Raw genomic sequence first — 19023 nt, 5'->3', positions numbered from 1 at the left:
AAGTTTAAAAATATTTTGTAATTGTCTTCTTTCGCACACAATCTAACTAGAATTTACATCTCATTGTATGTTTGCCTTTAGAAGAGATGTTATTTTTATTCTTTCTTAATAATATCTCCATTTTAATCCAGAATGATTTACGTAGTTTAGACAGAGGCTCATCACACTGAACCGATTCCCTGTTGCCCTTTTTAAGCACCATCAGGAGGGAGCATAACTCCATGGGTGCAACACAGACCTGCATCCTCCAGAGTTCGCTGTGCTGCGACCAAAGCAGCTAAGGCGCTTCCTCAAACCTGGAGCTTCTGAAACACTTTGCAAGGACACCGAAGCGGGGGCACGTGAGCGCCCCGACTTCCTCCCGACCCCGCCTCTGATTGGCTCCTGGGGCACATAAGAATCCAGTGACTGAGCGGCTGTTGTGGGCAGAAACTTGCCGAAGGTCTTTGGTTGGCATCGCCCTTTTCTGCTCACCAGCCCACTGGCGAGCCAAATCTGGAGAGGATGAGGACGTCCTGTGTCCTGCTCACCGCCCTGGTGGCGTTGGCCGCCTACTACGTGTACATCCCCCTGCCCAACGCCGTGTCTGATCCCTGGAAGCTGATGCTGCTGGACGCGACTTTCCGGGGCGCACAGCAAGTGGTGAGACGCAGCCCAGAGCTGATAAGAGAAGCTCCCTTCTCTTAAGCATTATTGGAAGGGGAAAGAAAATTTCCGGATAGTGTCTCATGAGAATGCATTTTTTTTTTTTCTAATGCAACCGTTCGATCGCTTTTTAAGGTGGTTCTGTCGGGCATTTTCAGGGTGTTGCATTCGTCTCCTTGCTAGCAGCCGGCCAGATTGGTGTCGACTCGATAGCGTGGTGACGGAGGAGGTGCAGCTCTTGAATAGAACTTGGAAGCTGTCCTAAATATCCCCTCTTAATCTTGGTTTGCAACGTCAAAAGAAGAAGAAAGAAATCCGCATTTTAAAAACCACTCCTCCCTACATTCTCGTTCTCCTATGAGAGTTGGCAGAGAGTGAGTTAAATAGCTTAGAAGGAAGGGCTCTAGAAAAACAAGCTCCGACTCTGGGGAATGCTACCACCTTAAAAACCGAAACGGGCACTGGCCCTCTCCCAATGCCCCCTGTGTTTGGAGCGCTCCATTCTCTGGGTAGTAGGCCCGGACTCCTCCGAGCACTTGAGGAACCCATTTCATCCCTGGTACTTCTCAGCTCAGTCCAAGAAAGGAGTCCAGAAGACAAGGCTGGCTGGGGAGGAGAAAGCAGAGGCGGGCGGCAGCCGGATTGCACAAAACATTTGCTTTCTTCTCGCCCTGTAGCATTGTATTAAGTCCCAGGCTGTCAAGGAGATGATAACCTTTGTCTGGGCCAGGATAGCTTGACTTTCACTTCACTGGAGGGTTCCGATTCTCTCTACTTTATTATACGTGTGGAAAATGTAACTGTCTTTGGTTTGGTCCAGAGTAAGAGACATAATTTTCAGTGCCATGGAACTCACTGCCATCCGGTTGACCTGCTAGGTTGTAAATCTTCACGGAAGCAGACTGCCACATCTTTCTCCCACTGAATGGCTGGTGGGTTTAAACCACCTCCCTTTCAGTTACCAGCCTAGCTCTTAACCAATACACTTCCAGGGCTCCATTCTTATTGCCAGAAAATCTAAAATCTAAATACAGTCTGCAGCTAAGGCTGAGGCCTGTGATTGGACAATATTGCTGAGCAGCCTGCTCAACCTAAACTAGCACGCCTTCAAAAACTAGTTTTTCCCTGCATCCAACCTTGGACTTTAATCTTAGGGGGTTTTTTGTGTGTGTATGTGTGCCTTTGTGTGTGAGTAAACACCTTTCAGGAATGACAATTAGAATGAAATGAGGGGCGGGAGGGAAATAATGCTTTTTCTAGAAAACTTGATGTTCCTATTTCTTGAACGCTCTGTTTGTATGATTACATAGTCTGTGGGATTTTTTTTTTTTTTGCCCTATCAAAAGCCCTCTAGAGGATTGTAGTACATTTCAATATGGTTATGTTTTCCTGAGTCCAGCTACATTCACCATACCCAAGTCCCCTGTTGTGTCTTAGGAAATGGCTATAGACTCCCTTCCTTCCCTTATTATAATGTTGACCAGGTGGCCCAACCAGCCCCTTCTCTAGCCTTGTTCCAAGAAAGACATTCTTCATGTAGGAAGTCCTGCGGTCCCCTCTTCCCCTATAAAATTTTGTAATTTGGGAATAACACCCCTCCAGGATTATTCTGGAACGCAACGATGTGATGTTTATTTGAGTAGGTTAGATTGCTTTCTACAGTAATTTAAGCATATGAAAATCAGGGAAGAAGAATTAATCTACTACATTGGCCACAGAAAGTATCCTTAGTTTTCAGATCAATGAAAGAGCTCTCTACATTCAAAGTAATTTGGGAAAAGCCTTTCATTCTCATCTAGAATTCCAATCCGTCAAGAATAAGGTTGGGCAGGATTCTCTACAGCCGTTCAACATGATTGACAATGATGTTTATGATCTTAGGTCACAGTGATAGGTGAGGTAACATGGGTCTTCAGTTCACCTGCCACCGTAGTTTAGGAGTGACTCTAGTCCCTTCACTTCTGAATTGTGAAATACATAAACAGCCTTTTAGACCAGATGGTACCATATTCTACCCAGTTAAGCAATTTACCAGGTTTGCTTCAAATTATCCTGGGAAAGACAACATGGCCTGGTAGTAAGAGCATGAATTTTAGAGTCAGACCTTCCTGGATTCCACTTCAGCCTGGCCACTTATTGGCTATGAGGCCAGAACATTTATTAACTGTCTCTGAACTATAGTTTTACCCCATAATATAGGTCTAATAACTACTTTGTAAGGTTTCTGTAAGGTTTAGTCATGTATTCAAGTGTCTGGTCTTTGGTAAATGGTACTTGTTATTGTTCTAAGACTTGTTTTTAAATGTCTACTATGGATTTGGGTAAAATCTGTGGGATTGAGCAAATCTGTTGAAACAATAAAACAAATGTAAATTGGAAGGAACATATCGTTGAAGTCTCTAGAGTTACTACTAAATTGTATTGCATAAAGTTTGTAACCCAAATAATTTTAGTTTGCATTGATTGATGCAGTGTCAAAAGCAACAAAGCTACTTTAGAGATTAAGTGTGGTCCAAAACTACAGGCACCTGCCTAACATGAGGAAGTGTGAGCACTGCTTCTATTCTGTTGTTATTGGCAAACACTTAACCTCTGCCTCTTCTTATCTTCTTTATCTTGTACAGGCAAGTCTGATGATTAAGCTTACGTTATTCACACTTTTCTTTAGAATCGTTCTTGAAACACTCATCTCGAACATGGATTCTGAATTAGAATCACCAGGGAACTTAAAAAATCTTGATGTCAAAGTCACACCCTATACAAATGTATTCAGTATCATTCGGAGTTGGGGAGCTGGAGGATGATGAGAACCATACATCAGTGTTTTTTTGTTTTTCTTTTTGAGACTGTTCACAGCAACACACACACTAATTCAGTAGTTTCTACATTTACAATTTAGTGACATTGAGTACATCCTTCACTTTGTGCAACCCTCCTCACCCTCCTTTTGGACTCCTAGTGACCCTGTATAGAGTTTCCGAACAGTGGCACCGACCTTGGAGTTCAAACCGACCTTGCAGTCCAGCACATTAACTCGCATTAACCTGCAGCACTACATCAGGATTCCTGGTGTTCCACCCCTATTAACATAAATACATTGCCCCCCCCCCAAGTGTACCAAATCTTTTGCATTTCTAATGTATTCCCATAAAGATAGTTCTTAAAGAAGGATAATTCTGAAGGCCAACATTTTGTACTAGTTAGGCTAAACTACTGTTTGGTTTTAAGAAGACGCCAGTATATTTTTAGTTTAAAGTTTAACAGTTATCGCAGGGCAGTAGTTTCAAAGGTTCTTCCTTTCCATGACTCCAGAAAGTTTAGAGTCTATGAGAATTTAAAATGCTTTTCTGTATTTTCCCTCTTGTGATCCGGATTCTTCTGTGGAATCTTTGATCAAAATGTTAAGTAATGGTGGTGTTGTTAAGTGCCATCGAGTTGGTTCTGACTCATAGTGACCCTGGATAAGGCTTCCAAGGAGCAGCTGGTGAGTTTGAATGGCCAACCTTGTGGTTCGCAGCACAATGCTGATCCTCCTGTGCCACACCAGTAGCTGGTGTACAGTCCAGTTCTGCTGGACTCATGGCAAAGGAGGCAGTTGTTTATGGAGGCAATTAGTCACACATTCCATATCCTCTTCCTATTCCATTCCTGACTTTCCTTCTTTCTCTGTTGTTTCAGGTGAATAGAGATCAATTGTTGTGCCTTGGATGTCCACAGGCAAGGTTTAAAAACCTTAGGCACTATGCAACAAACTAGGAGGTAGAACAGAAGCCCTAAACATGTTATTAAGCCAATTAACTGGAGTGTCCCAGGAAACCATGAACCTAACATCCAAATCCAAAACTAAATTATATGATTGGGTGTACAAAAGCAGCCTGAGCAACTACTTTTTTCTTTCTTTCCTTTTCTTTTGTCACATAACTGCCAATTCCTGGTGTGGTGCTGAGAGTTAATGTGTTGGACTGCAAAGTCTGTTTGAACCACAATGTCGGCAGTTCAAGCTCACCAGTTGCTCCTCAGAAACCTGTTAAGTGCTGTCGAGTCGGATTTGACTGATAGCAAACCTGTGTAGGGTTTCTGAGGAGCAGCTGGTGTGAGCTTGAACTATCAACCTTGTGGTTCAAACCAACCTTGCAATCTAGCTCATTAACCCACGGCGCCATACCAGGACTCCTCAGAAACCCTATACAGGGACACTAGGGGTTGGAACTGACTCGATGGCAGTTAACAACAACAGTGAATTTATTGACAACAATTACAATAATGAGCTGTGCCAGCCTATCCTTAATCAATGATATTTTTCCATTACCATTAACTCCCCTTCCCCTCATCTCTCCTGCCTCTGGTAACGCTAATAAAGTTTGTTCTCAATACATTTGCCTTTTCTTGTATTTTTATATAAGTGAGGTCATTCAAGGTTTGTTCTTTTGCGATTGGTTTATTTTGCTCAGCATAATGTCTTCAAGTTCCATCCATAGTGTTCAATCCACCAAGACTTCATTCCTCTTACTTTTCTGAGTAGTATTCCATTGTATGTATGTACCACATTTTGTTTATCTGTTCATCTGTTGATAGGCATTTAGGTTGTTTCTACTCTTTTGGCTGTTGTGAACAGTGCTGCAATAAACAGTATACAAGTCTCTTTATGAGTCTCTGATTTCAAGTCTTTTGGGTATATACCTAAAAGTGGAATTACTGGGTCAAGTGGTAGTTCTATTTTTAGTTTTTTAAGGAACCACCACACTGTTTTCCACAATGTATGTACTATTTGCAATCCCACCACATTTCTCACATCTTCACCAACATCAGTTATTCTCACAAAAATGGTCTTAAAAAATATTAACCATCCCAGTGGGAGTGAGGAGTTGGTGTGGCGCTGTGGGTTAATGTGCCAGACTGCAAAGCCGTTTGAACTGCAAGGTTGGGGGTTCAAGCTTACCAGCTGCTCCTTGAAAACCCTACACAGGGTCGCTATCGACTCAATGGCACTTCACGACAACAACAGTGAGAGTGACATGGAATCTCATTGTGGTTGTGATTTGCATCTCTATAAGGCGCTGAGGAGTCCTGGTGTGGCTCTGTGGGTTAATGTGCTGGACTGTAAAGTTGGTTTGAACCACAAGGTCGGCAGTTCAAGCTCAACAGCTGCTCTGAAGTCCAGTGCTTATCCTACAGAGCCTTGTTGTTGTTGTTGTTAAGTGAAAGGTCAATGGTTCAAACTCACCAGCCGTTCCTTAGAAACCCTATACCGGGTTGCTATGGGTCAGAACTGACTGGATAGCACTTGACAACAATGCCACCAAAAAGCCCTAAGGAGCCCTAGTAGTGTAATGGATTATGAACTGGGCTGCTAACCGTAAGGTCAGTGGTTGGAATCTACCAGTTGCTTCACTGGAGAAAGAAGAGACTTTCTGCTCCTGTAAAGATTTACAGCCTCAGAAACCTTATTCAAGGTCATTATGAGTCAGAACCAACTTGATGGCACACAACCACCACCACCAAGAACCTGGTGGCAGTATTTGTTAGATATTGGACTGCTAACTGCAAACTCAGTGGTTCAAATCCACCAGTCACTCCATGGGAGAAAGATGTCTACTTCCGTAAAGATTTTCAGTCTTGGAAAACCTTCGTAGGGCTTTGAGTCAGAATAGACTCAAGGGCAGTGGGTTTAATGGCCAATGACACTGACAATATTTTCCTGTGTTTCTTGGCCGTTTGAATGCCCTCTTTGGTGAAATGTGTATTCAAGTCTTTTACTCATTTTGATTGGAATTTTTATCTTTTTGTTGTTTTGTATATTTTTTGGTTGTTAGCTTCTTGTTGGATATATGGTTTTTTAGGATATTCTTCAAGTTGCTAGCTTGTCTTCATTTTTTTTGGTAAAGTCTTTTGGTGGAAAAAAGTATTTATTTTTTAGATGTCCCAATTATTTGTTCTGTGTTTAGTTGTTTGTTCTTTTGTTGTTACATTAAATAGTCCACTGTTGAAAGCTAGGCCTGACAGTGCTACCCCTGCTTGTTCTTCTAAGAATTCTATGGTTTCAGTTTGCACATTTAGGCCCTCAATCAATCATGAATTTGTTTTTGTATATGGTGTAAAGCAAGGATCATGTTTCATTTTCCAGCATGTGGAAGTTCAATTTTCCCCACCCATTTGTTGAAGAGACTATTCCTTTCCAGGTATCAGTGTTTTTAAAAGCATCCAGGTGATTTCATTTATAGAAAAATTTGAGGACCACTACTACATAAGATTGGACAGTGAATAAGGAAGATCGTAGCAGAATTGATGCCTTTGAGTTGTGGTGTTGGAGGAGAATACTGAAAGTGCCATGGACTGCCAAAAGAACCAATAGATCTGTTTTGGAAGAAGTGCAGGCAGAGTGCTCCTTGGAGGCCAGGACGGCTAAGCTTTGTCTCTCATACTTTGGACACATTGTCAGGAGGGAACAGTCGCTGGAAAAGGACGTCATGCTGGGTAAGGTGGAGGGTCAGAGAAAAGAGGAACACCCCTAACGAGATGGATTGGCCAGGTGACATCATTGATGGACTCAAGTATGGCAGCGGTAGTGAGGTTGGGCCAGGATCGGACATTGTTTCGTTCTGCTGTGCATGGGGTCGCTATGAATCGGTTCCGACTCAATGGCACCTGACAACAACAACAACTACATAAGATAATGAGCTCTGGTAGCATAGTGGTTATGAATCGGGCTGCGAACTTTAAGGTCAGCAGTTCGAAACTACCAGCTGTTCCACGGGAGAAAGATGAGGCTTTCTGCTCCTGTAAAGATTTACAGCCTTGGAAACCCTGTACAGGGTCGCTATGAGTCGGAACTGACTCCAGGGCACATAACAACAACAACAACAGCTACGTAAGATAAGGAGTCCTGGTGGTACTATAGGGTAAGCATTGGACTGCTGATTGCAAGGTCAGCAGTTCAAACCCACCAGCCACTCCTAGGGAGAAAGATGAGGAATTCTGTTACCAAAAAGATTTGCAGCCATGGAAACCCTATACAGAATCTCTATGAGTCGGAATTGACTCAGTGAGAGTGTGGTTGGTGGGGCTATATAAGGAAAATAAAATGAAATTTAGAAGCAGATGATACATGTTCCCTTAACAAGTTATACTTCTCACAGGGTGTTGGAAATGAGCTCTTTAACATTCGTATAGATTCCTGTATCAGATTAGTTGGTTGACACTTTGGCTCTAATTGTCTAAAAGGATAAAACACTAGCTAGGCAAATTTCTGTGTGTATAACAAAGCCCTCAGACTTGAGCAGTGGGAAAGCACCAACAAAAGTAGGACTATCAAGAAAAGGGAAATAGTTTGGAGAGTTATTAATAGTTATGAAAACTCATTTCAAAGTATTATTCAAGCAAAGATTTTTTTTTTTTTTAAACGGTAATAATAGTGCAGGTGGAAGGAGCCCTGGTGGCATAAAGCTTAAGTGCTTTTCTACTAACTGAAAGGCTGATGATTTGAATCTATCCTGCAGCTCCTTGGGGGACAGATCTGCTCTGGTAAAGATTGTTGTTGTCATTGTTACGTGACATCGAATTGATTCTGACTCATAGCGACTCTGCATAGGGTTTCCGGGGAGCAGCTGGTGAGTTTAAACTGTTGACCTTACAGTTCACAGTCCAGGCCTGATCCTACAGTGCCACACAAGGAGTCCGATAAAGATTGTTGTTGTTGTTAAGTGCTGTAGGTTTTGACTCATAGCCTCTATAGGGTTTATGAGAAACCGCCAACCTCATGGTTCAAACCGACCTTGAGGTTGAGTGTGTATCCTACAGCACCACACAACAGAGTAGAAAACCTACTGGGGCGATCTACTCTGTTACCTGGGACAGGGAGGGGGGGTCACTATAAATTGAGGTCTGCTCAATTGAACCTTGTAACAAGAAACTGATATGTGTACATTGCTGGAGAAAATGTAAATTGGACCAATCTTTCTTGAGGATAATTTGGCAATTTCCATTAGAAGCTTTAAAGTTATTTTTTCTTGGATCTCATTATTTCTCTGGATAAAATTTACTGTAAGTAATCATGGGTAGAGTCAAAGCTCTAGCTGTAAAAACAGGGACATTTAATAGGACTAAAAACTTTAGGTAGTGCACAAGTATTGTCATCTATAAGAAATATAAGGAACATTCAGCAGAAATACTATTTGCACCTTCCTTCCTGACATCCTTTTTGGTACATTATTTAAAAGAGTAACAGCTTCAGAGCAATAAAGCAATACAAAATTGTGTGCAATAAAACATTAAATTATGATAGACCCATATTTTGGAATTCTATATACCCCTCTGTAGGGTAAGCACTGGACTTCAAAGCACAAGGTTGGTGGGTCAAACCCACCAGGCGCTATGCAAGAGAATGATGAGGCTTTCTGCTCCTGAAAAGATGTACAGCCTCAGAAACCCTATACAGTGTCGCAATGAGTTGTAACTGACTTAAAGACACTTAGCAACAACAGAAGCAATATACCCCCAAAATGGGTGTGGTAAAATAATAATTAATGACATGAAAATGATTATATCATATGGTAAGTGGGAAAAGACTGCAAAATAGTGGGTATATATTGTCCCATTTAAAATGTATGGATATCTGTATATGTGTGTATGGAAAAATATAAGTAATGATTTTCTCTATGTCATAAAGTTATATCTTTAGTTTTCATGTCTTTATGTTCTAGTTTTTCTACAGTGAACATTTAGTAGTAAGAAATTAGTTTCAATTGTTTTCTCCCCAGGGGTAGCTTTCGTGCAATTAGAATGGAATTGCTGTATATGACATTGTGATTTATGCTTTAGTAATAGTTCTAGGAAGAAAAACAAATTTCTCTAAAAGAGGTATCCTGGATCCCCGGATATAGCTCTCTCAGTGCTGTGCTTCATGCTCAGTCAGTTAGATTTAACACAGATTGAAATTTACTGTGTAAGCTTTGGGGAGATGCTAAACTAATCTAAGAGGCACTATTCTAGCAGGATTGAGGAGCCATGTTACTAACTAGCTACAGAAACCTACAAACTGAAAGGCGTCAGAGGAGAGGTAGAAGTATAGAAGTACATAGGAGGAAAAGGTTGTGATAAAAATGGTGACATAAAGTAAAAATTGGGCCTCTAGGGAATTTGAGTAGGAGCCTAACTTGTCTTACAGGTCTTTATCTTGATCAGCTTCCCATTGAACACATTCTTGTACCTAATGTACCAGATTGAGCTGGTTGCTGAAATGGTATTTCTGTTGACTACCTCTTTAAAAAAAAAGATGACAGTGCTTATAGACTAGTCGAGCAAGACTTTTCATCTTATAAAAATGTTCCCAAACTTGTTGAGATTTTGTGTGGCCTCAGGTGAATTCTCTGTGTGTGACACTATACTCTTGTACATGACAAGCGGGTGTGGTTTGAATAAAAGCTCAGCCAGAAATTATGCAAGATGCAAACTTGTTGACCTTTTTTATAACAGTTCTGAACTGGAGTGTATACTAATTTCAGGTAAATTTAACTTGAAAACATTATTAGTAAAATATAAGTTTTGTCAGCCATTTTTCAGACTTACAGTGATATATATTTGTTCATGTAAATTAGAGATCTCACCAATGACAATCATTTTTAGCTGATTTGATGGAATTTTCTTGAAGCATATGGTAGCAGAATGGCTCTAACAATAGGCATATGGTAGCAGAGTGGCTTTAAGATAACTCCAGGGGCAGAATTAAATTAGTATTAGTTCTGACGGTTAAGCTATCCTTTCTCTTCTTTGTAGAAAGCACATCTTAGCGGAGCCAATCAAAGATTAAGGGCAGATTGATTCAGCCACCAGGTGTGATGTGTAAGACAATACCTAATTTATAGTTTTCCTTTGCACTTCTACAAAGATAGACCGGAGGACAGTAATGCCATCATTGTTACTTGATTTTAATGGGACATACTGTTTCTATTTGTGGCTTGAGCTTGATTTGAAAACATTTCTGTGAGTGTGAAAGTGAAATTCTATCGATGCACAATTACTCCTTTTAGAATGTTGTTGTTAGTGCCATTGAGTTTGTCCTGACTCATAGTGACTCTACATAGGGTTTTCGAGGAGTAACTAGTGGGCTTGAACCACTGACCTTGCAGTTAGCAGTCCAGTGCTTATCCTACAGCTCCACACCAGGACTCCTTTTAGAAAAGTGTGTATGTATTTCATTTTACTACCAAATGAAGTGATATAGGAACTTATTTCATCCTTCATTTTATATTTATAAAGAATAAAGAAATGTAACTAAATTTCCAATTTGCAAACCCAGCTATATTTTCCCTGCCTCTTCTAAAATAATTCACATTGTGAAATTTTAATAATTTGTTTTTCTGTGTATCCAAGATAAAATTTAAATCCTCAATCTGGACTTCATCACTCATCTACAAATATTAACCGAGCATTAATGTTAATAGCGTGTATAGCAAAAATGAATAAGACACATGCTTAATCTTGAGTTTATAGTCGAGTTGGGATAGATAAGTCTACTGAGAGTTATACAGTGTGCACTTGAAAGATGGAAAAAGAGTTATGGTAGAGGTAGTTAGGGATTGCTGCAAAAACATAGAAAAAGGGCATCTAGCATAGACTGGGGCATTAGGGAATGTTTCCCTTTCACATAAATGTCTAATCTGGGTGATCAAGATTGAGTGTTTACAGTAATAATAACATGCATATATTGACTGTGTCATAAATGTTCTTTGTATACAATTCATTTAGGCCATATTACCCTGTGAGATAAGTGTTCTTATTTTCTTTATATTACAAACAGGGCTTCAGACCAAAAGAAAAATAACTGAGTGCTAAGAAAAGTTACTTGTTCAAAGTGGGATGACTTGTTTAAAGTTAATGATGTGGAATCTGGATACATTTGAGCCTGTTTTACTCCAGAGTTCAAGGATGTACTAGGTTGCTTTCCATAGAAACTAGCCAGGTGCAGAAAGTGGGGAAGAGAAGAGGGTGAAGAAGGCATTCTAGTAAGGAAGCAGTATGTTACGGTTCCAGTGGAAGAGGATGGGACAACTAGGAACTAAAAGTGGTTTAAGCTGGCTGGAGCCCAAAGTTCAGAAGTCAGAGAGGTGAGGCAGAAGGGAATCATAGGCCAGGGGATAAAAGGTCTGTGAGTTGGAATCCACTTGACAGCAATGCATAGTCCAAAAAAGGATCCACTGAGGTTTTCAGCAGGGAAGTCAAATGATTAAATCTGTATTTTAGAATGGTCTTTCTTAGTGGCAATGTGGAGACTGGAGTTTAAGGAAGCAGAAGTGAAGGCAATAAACCACTTAGAAAGCAATAATGAGAACATGAGAAATGAAAGCACAAATGAATGAAGTGGAATGGTTTGGAGGGATGCTAACCAGAGTTGCTGATGGAGGAAATACTATGGAATGAAGGAGAGAAAGAACTGAAAGATGACTTTGGGACAAACTCTGGAGTAGGTAACTGGGTGAATGGTGATGTTGACTCTGACTTAGGAGAAGGAGAATGAAGGCAAAGATACAGTTTGGGACTAAGTTTTGAAGTCTCTTTTGGAGTCCTGGTGTGATGCTATGGGTTAATGCGCCAGACTGCAAAGACATTTGAACTGCAAGGCAGGTGGTTCAAGCTCATCAGCTGCTCCTTGGAAACCCTATACAGGGTCGCTATGGGTTGGAACCTACTCGATGGCACTTCACAACAACAACATAGGACTAATGCAAGGATCAAATCAAAGCCAAACCAGTTGCTGGTGAGTAACTGCTGACTCATGGTGACTCATGGTGTTCAGTGGCTGAGTTTTCAGATGTAGATTGTCAGGGTTATCTTCTGAGGTACCTCTTGGTGAACTCAAACATCCAGCCTTTCAGTTAATAGCTAAATGTGTTAACTGTACCACCCATATACTCCAAGTCCAAGGATGTTGTTGTTGTTGTTAAGTGCCATCGAGTTGTTTCCGACTCATAGCCACCCTATATGGGGTTTCCGAGGAGCAGCTGGTGAGCTGGAACCGCTGACCTTGTGGTCCAAACTGACCTTGCAGTCCAGCACATTAACGCACAGCACCACACCAGCTGCGTATGCAAGTCTGAAACTGAAGATAGAGATATGGGCTAGAGATATGAATTTGGAACTGATCAACAAATGGAGGGGGGTAGCGGAATACTGTAGAGAGTGAGAGTAAGACTGGGGGACACCTGTGGGACATGAAGAGCAAGCTAGCCCTAAAATAAATGAGGCCTTAAGGAATATGAGGGGACTTCAAAAAGTTTGTGGAAAAATTCCATTATCTTTTAATTCCATTTTCCTACCAACTTTTTGAAGCTCCTTTGTATGTATGTATGTGTATTATACTTTACATTATATAGCCCTTTAAGTTTTATAAAGGGTTCTCACAGATAACACTTCCTTTTATTTTACAATAACTACCTGGCTGGCTTTGTTGTTTCCATTGTCAGGTAAGAAAATTGAGGCTCACTGACATGATCAAAATGACATGATTATATGAAGGGGCTTCAACAAGTTTGTGGAGAAATGGAATGGAAAACAATGGAATTTTTCCATGAACTTTTTGAAGCTCCCTCGAACATACTGTTGAAACCAGGACAGGAGTCTGTATGCTCTGACTCCTGAGCTATAAACTGACTTGAAAACAAGGTTCCGGGAAGGCTGTACCCCTTTTTTGTATGCTGGTGCTTCCTCTTAACTGGCGCCTTGTAGCTGTATCCGTGTATTTAGAACGTTCATGATAACTTTGTCACTGGCACATTCTTTGTATCCTGTTTTTGACACTTCCCCCACCAACCCAATTTAATTTATCTATACTGGTGATTTTCACATCAAAGAAATGATTATGTACCATGCCCTGGGAAAACTGGGGAGATCTTGAGGGGAATCTATACGCATTTAAATGACAGAATTTATAAACAAAGTTATTGAAATTATTTTCAAATAGAATGTCAACTCTGATTAATTTTGAACAGTCACAAAAAAGGATTTTAAGTGTTTACCTCTATAAGACATGTAAACACCAATAACTTATAGCACATCTGTAACCTATTTGTGGTGTACCTGTTGGGAATCTTTCCACTCTCTAGTTTGTAAATATTTAAGTCCACTTTCATTATTATTGTTATTAAACACAGATTACTCTCAGGTATCACTGGGGAACCATTCATAGACTGTCCCTATGTGTACCTATTCCTAGGGAGCCATGGATTTATTATCCAAACAAGAAAACGTTGAGAGTGAAAGTTGTTATGGTATATAGTTACTGTCATGCCAGTCCAGTCTCATGGTGACTCCATGTGTGCACAGGGGTGTGAAACTACACAGGGTTTCCAAGGGTGTGACCTTTTGGTGGATTGCCAGGCATGTCTTCCTAAGGTCCTAATTTTCTCTTGTTGTTAGGCACTGTTGAGTCATTACCGTATCATACCACCTTAATGTACGACAGACCAAAACACTGCCTGGTCCTATGCCAAGCTCACAATCATTGCTATGCTTGAGTCCGTTGCTGCTACCACTTTGTGAATCCATCTTGTTGGGGGTCTTCCTCTTTTTCACTGACCCTCCACTTTACCAACCATGATGTCCTTCTCCAGGAACTTCATCTCCTGATGATATATCCGAAGTAGTAGAGATGAAGTCTGGCCATCCTAGCTTCTAAGGAGTATTCTGGCTGCCCTTCTTCTAACACAAATTTGTTTTTTTGTTTGGAAGTCCATGGCACTTTTAATATTTTTCTCCAACACCATAACTCAAATGTATCAGTTCCTCTACTATCTTCTTTATTCATTGTCCAACTTTCACATGCATGTGAGGCTTTTGAAAATACCGTGGCTTGGGCCAGGTGCACCTTAGTCTTCAAACTGACATCTTTGCTCTTCAACACTTTAAAGAAATCTTATACAGCAAACTTCCTAATACAATACGTGGTTCGTTTTCTTAATTGTTGCTTCCTTGAGTGTTGATGACTGATTCAAGCACAGTGAAGTCCTTGACAACACCAATTCTTTCTCCATTTATCTTGATGTTATTTATTGGTGCAGTGGTGAAGATTTTTTTTTCCCTTTACATTAAGGTACAACCCATACCGAAGGCTGTGATCTTTGATCTTCATCAGTAAGTATTTTAAGTCCTCTTTGCTTTCAGCAAGCAAGGTCATATCATCTGCATATCGCAGGTTGTTAATAAGCCTTCTTCCAACCCTGATGTCATGTTCTTCTTCATACAATCCAGCTTCTTGTATTATTTGCTCAACATACAGATTGAATACATATGGTGAAAGAACACAGTCCTGGCACACACCTTTTGTAATTTTAAACCATTCAGTGTTATCTTGTTCTCTTCTAATAACTGCCTCTTGGGCTACTATTCGTTCCTCATGAGCACAGTAACTATTCCAGAATACTTAATGTTGTCCACAGCTTGTCATGATCCACACAATCAAAAGCCTTTCATAGTCAACAAAGCATAGGTAAACATCTTTCTGGTATTCTCTGACTCAGCCAAGATCCATCTTATATCATCGATGATACCCTTTGTTCCATGTCCTTGTCTGAATCCGACTTGGACCTCTGACAGTTCCCTGTCAATGTACTGTTGAAGCCATTTAAAAATTATCTTTAACAAAATTTTACTTGCATGTGATGTTAATGTTATTGCCAGATGATTTCCACGTTCTGTTGCATCAACTCTCTTTGACATGGGCACAAATACGGATCACTTCCTATCAGTTGGCCGGGTAGTTGTCTTCCAAATTTCTTGGCATAGATAAGTTAGTGCCTCCAGTGCCACATCAGTTTGTTGAAAGATTTCAGTTTGTATTCCATCAATTGCCGGTTCCTTGTTCTTTTCCAGTGCTTTCAAGGCCTCTTGGAGTTCTTCTTTCAAGACCACAGACTCTTGATCATATGCTATGCTACCGCTTGAAATGTTGATCATTGACTATTTCTTTTTGGTACAGTGGTTCTGTGTATTCCTTCCATCTTCTTTTGAAGGTCTGCATTATTCAGTATTTTGCCTGTAGAATCCTTCAATATTTCAAGTCAAGGCTTGAATTTTTTTTCAGTTCTTTCAACTTGAGAAATGTTTGAGTATGTTCTTTCCTTTTGATTTTCTAACTCCAAGTCTTTGCACATTTCCTCTATTGTTGTTGTTGTTAAGTGCGGTCGAGTCAGTTCCGATTCATAGAGACCCTGTGTAGGGTTTCTGAGGAGTGGCTGGTGAGCTTGAACCACCAGCGACCTTGCAGTTCACATCAACCTTGCAGTCCCACACATTAACCTGCAGCACCGCATCAGGATTAGGTGGGTTCAACCTACCAAACCCTTGGCCAACAGTTGTGTGCTTAACCGTTTGCGCCACCTCAGTGAAAGTGAATGGGGCTGATATTAATAATTGTACCAGGATTATTCCCACACAAGCCTGGATGCTATGCCTACATTTACATGACCTGCAAAAAAGTCAGTATGTTCAAGTCAAAGTTGCATTCCCTGTTCTCAGAATGCTCAGATCCAGCCTCACAGTGTCTCTGATGGTAATCTACACACTTGTGTCTGACACCTTGTCTCCTACTTTAATGGACCTAGAGTTCCCTCTGCCATCTTACTTTGACCAACATTCCCCACATCTTCCAACACCTAACTCAGAAACCTTCTCTTTTGACTACTTCCCATTTTCCCAGGTAGCCTTAAATTTTCTCTTTATAAAAATCATTTTGTTTTTCTTCAATGGTCCTTATAAGATTTCCCCCCTTATATTGTTGTCACTGTTAGGTGCCATCGAGTCATAACGTACCTATGTACAACAGAATGAAACACTATCTGGTCCTGCATCATCCTCATAATTGTAATGTTTCAGCCCATTGTTGCAGCTAATGTGTCAGTCCATCTTGTTGGGGGCCTTCCTCTTTTTTGTTTACCCTCTGCTAAACATGATGTCCTTCTCCAGGGACCACTTCTTCCTAGTAACATTTCCCGAGTATGTGAGCTAATGTCTCGCCATCCTTACTTCTAAGGAGCATTCTGGCTGTACTTCTTCTAAGACAAATTTGTTTGTTGTTCTGGCAGATCATAGTATTTGCAATATTTTTTGGCAACACCATAGTTAAAATGCATCAATTTTTCTCCAGTCTTCCTTATTCAGTGTCTAGCTTTCACATGCATATGAAGCAATTGAAAATGCAGTGGATTAGGTCAGGGGCACGTTAGTCTGCAAAGTGGCATTTTAGCCCTTTAATAAAGAGGACTTTTGCAGCAGATTTTCATTATCCAATACCTTAATTGACTTCTTAACTGTACCTCCCATAAGCATTGGTTGTGGGTTCAAATAAAATGAAATCCTTAACAGTTTCAGTTTTATTTCTGTTTATCAGGATATTATTTATTGGTCATTTATATTAATATTTCATAATAGCATACTTTTCCATTCACTATATGAGTTCTACTTTTTTTGTGCATGTGTGGTTTGAAGATTATTCATGATAAGGATAATCGGACTTCACTGGTTTTTCCTTTAAGTCTCCTGTGTTATTCCATCTACCCCAAGGGGTGGATCTAAAGCTCTTCCACATGATTCTGACTCAGAACTTAGCCCAAAATAGCTTTTTGTTGTCCCTGGAAACTTTTTTTTTTTTTTTTGGTAAACTCAGTGTTTTCTGAATTTCTAATGTCTTCATATTTTTACAGATTTATGTTTGTTGCTTGTTTTGAATTTATAATTAGATACACACCTTTTTGTAGTGAAATCTAAGTTATAATTACAGGTCATCTCTTCTAAAGATCACTAGCTAATTCCTACACACATTTAATATCTATTTTTTACCTATTCCTCTTGTTGTTACTGTTGTTGTTGTTAAGTACTGTGGAGTTGGTTCCGACTCATAGTGACCCTGCATAGGATTTCCGAGGTTGTAAATCTTTACGGGAGCAGAACACCTCATCTTTCTCCTGTGGAACCACTGGTAGTTTCGAACTGCTGACCTTCAGGTTAGTAGCCCGATCGTCATTAAGTCCGTTCCAAGTCACAGCCACGCTTTTATCTTTGATGGGATAAGTGATGAATAGCTCAGGAAAAATGAATCTGAAATATCCTTTTCACAGTTGTCTGTCCCCTAGTGTTGTCCCTGGCCTGGGCACAAGCTACCTTTTCTTTGAATGTACTAAAGTCTGTTTTTCTAAAGCTAAAGATGTGTATCTTATTATTCCTGATATATACCTATTAGTTCTAATACAGGGCTAGTTCACCCCATAGGTTCAGTGACTTCCATTTCTTGGCACTGTTCTTCCTTGTCAGGAAGAAACAAGTCCAAAGAAGCAATTCTCTATTTTCTTGACCTTCTTAGCAAGGCAAGTCAGTTCTACTTTTAGTAGAAAAATTCTGCACAATAATTGAGTAATAAACACAACAGCCTTGTGAAATAGAAAGTAATTTCCTCATTTTACAAGAAAGGAGCTAGAGGCTCAGCAAGGTTAAGTAACTGATTCACAGACACATGACTGCTATGTGGGTCTGCTGAACTCCATTACCCTTTTAATTATATTGTTGTTGTTGTTAAGTGCTGTTGATGTTTAGTGCTGTTGAGTCGGTTCCGACTCATAGTGACCCTGTATAGGGTTTCTGAGGCTGTAGTAGACAACTAGATATTTCAATCACCCCACTTCTCCTACCCATCCCCACTCAATACACTCTTAAAGCTTTTATACTAGTTGTGTGATCAGTATTTGTTAAGTGCCGGCGAGTCAGTTCCAACTCATAGCCACCCTGGATAGGATTTCCGAGGAGCAACTGGTGGGTTTGAACTGCTGACCTTGTGTGGTTCACAGTCCAGTAGTGATTAGGGAAGCATTATCTAGGTAAGTAATGCATATGTTGGAGTCTTGGTGTGGCACTGTAGGATATGCACTGGATTACTAATCACAAAATCAGTGGTTCAAACCCACCAACTGCTCATTGGGTCGCTACAAGTCAGAATCGATCCAATAGCATAATGTCAATGCATATGTTATGTATTTCCAAACTTTGTTATTGTTGTTAGGTGCTGTCAAGTCAGTACCAACTCAGAGCAACCCTATGTACAACAACCCTATGTACAACCTATGTACAAAACACTGCCCAACCTCACAATCGTTGCTATGTTTGAGCTCAAATCGTTGCTACGTTGAGCTGCTGCCTCTGTGCCATTCCATCTTGTTGGGGGTTCTTCCTCTGTTTCTCTGACCCTCCACTTTACCAAACATGATACACTTCTCCTGAGCCTGGTCCTTCCTGACAATATATTTGAAGTATGAGAGTCGAAGTCTGGCCACCTTGGCTTCCAAGGAGCATTCTGGCTATACTTTTCTTCTAACACAGATCTGTTTTTTCTTTTGGCAG

The 19023-nt window shown here is 40.4% G+C and overlaps 1 protein-coding gene across 2 annotated transcripts in view; it reads left to right on the top strand.

Annotated features, from left to right (window-relative positions):
• The first annotated feature begins 374 nt into the window (after positions 1 to 374).
• NCEH1 (neutral cholesterol ester hydrolase 1) overlaps positions 375 to 19023 on the top strand; it is an 89749-nt gene continuing 71100 nt past the window's right edge. The window contains exon 1 of one of the 2 annotated variants that reach the window (XM_006861844.1): positions 375 to 642. In XM_006861844.1, the coding sequence (XP_006861906.1) occupies positions 505 to 642 (138 nt within the window). In that variant the 5' untranslated portion in view covers positions 375 to 504. The remainder of the gene's footprint in view (positions 643 to 19023) is intronic. The other variant, XM_006861845.1, reaches the window with a different exon arrangement.

This window comes from Chrysochloris asiatica, unplaced genomic scaffold (assembly GCF_000296735.1).
Source record: "Chrysochloris asiatica unplaced genomic scaffold, ChrAsi1.0 scaffold00043, whole genome shotgun sequence".
Classification (NCBI taxonomy): domain Eukaryota; kingdom Metazoa; phylum Chordata; class Mammalia; order Afrosoricida; family Chrysochloridae; genus Chrysochloris; species Chrysochloris asiatica.
The sequence above is the reverse complement of the archived record's forward strand: the minus strand, read 5'-3'. Positions and strand labels throughout refer to the sequence as shown.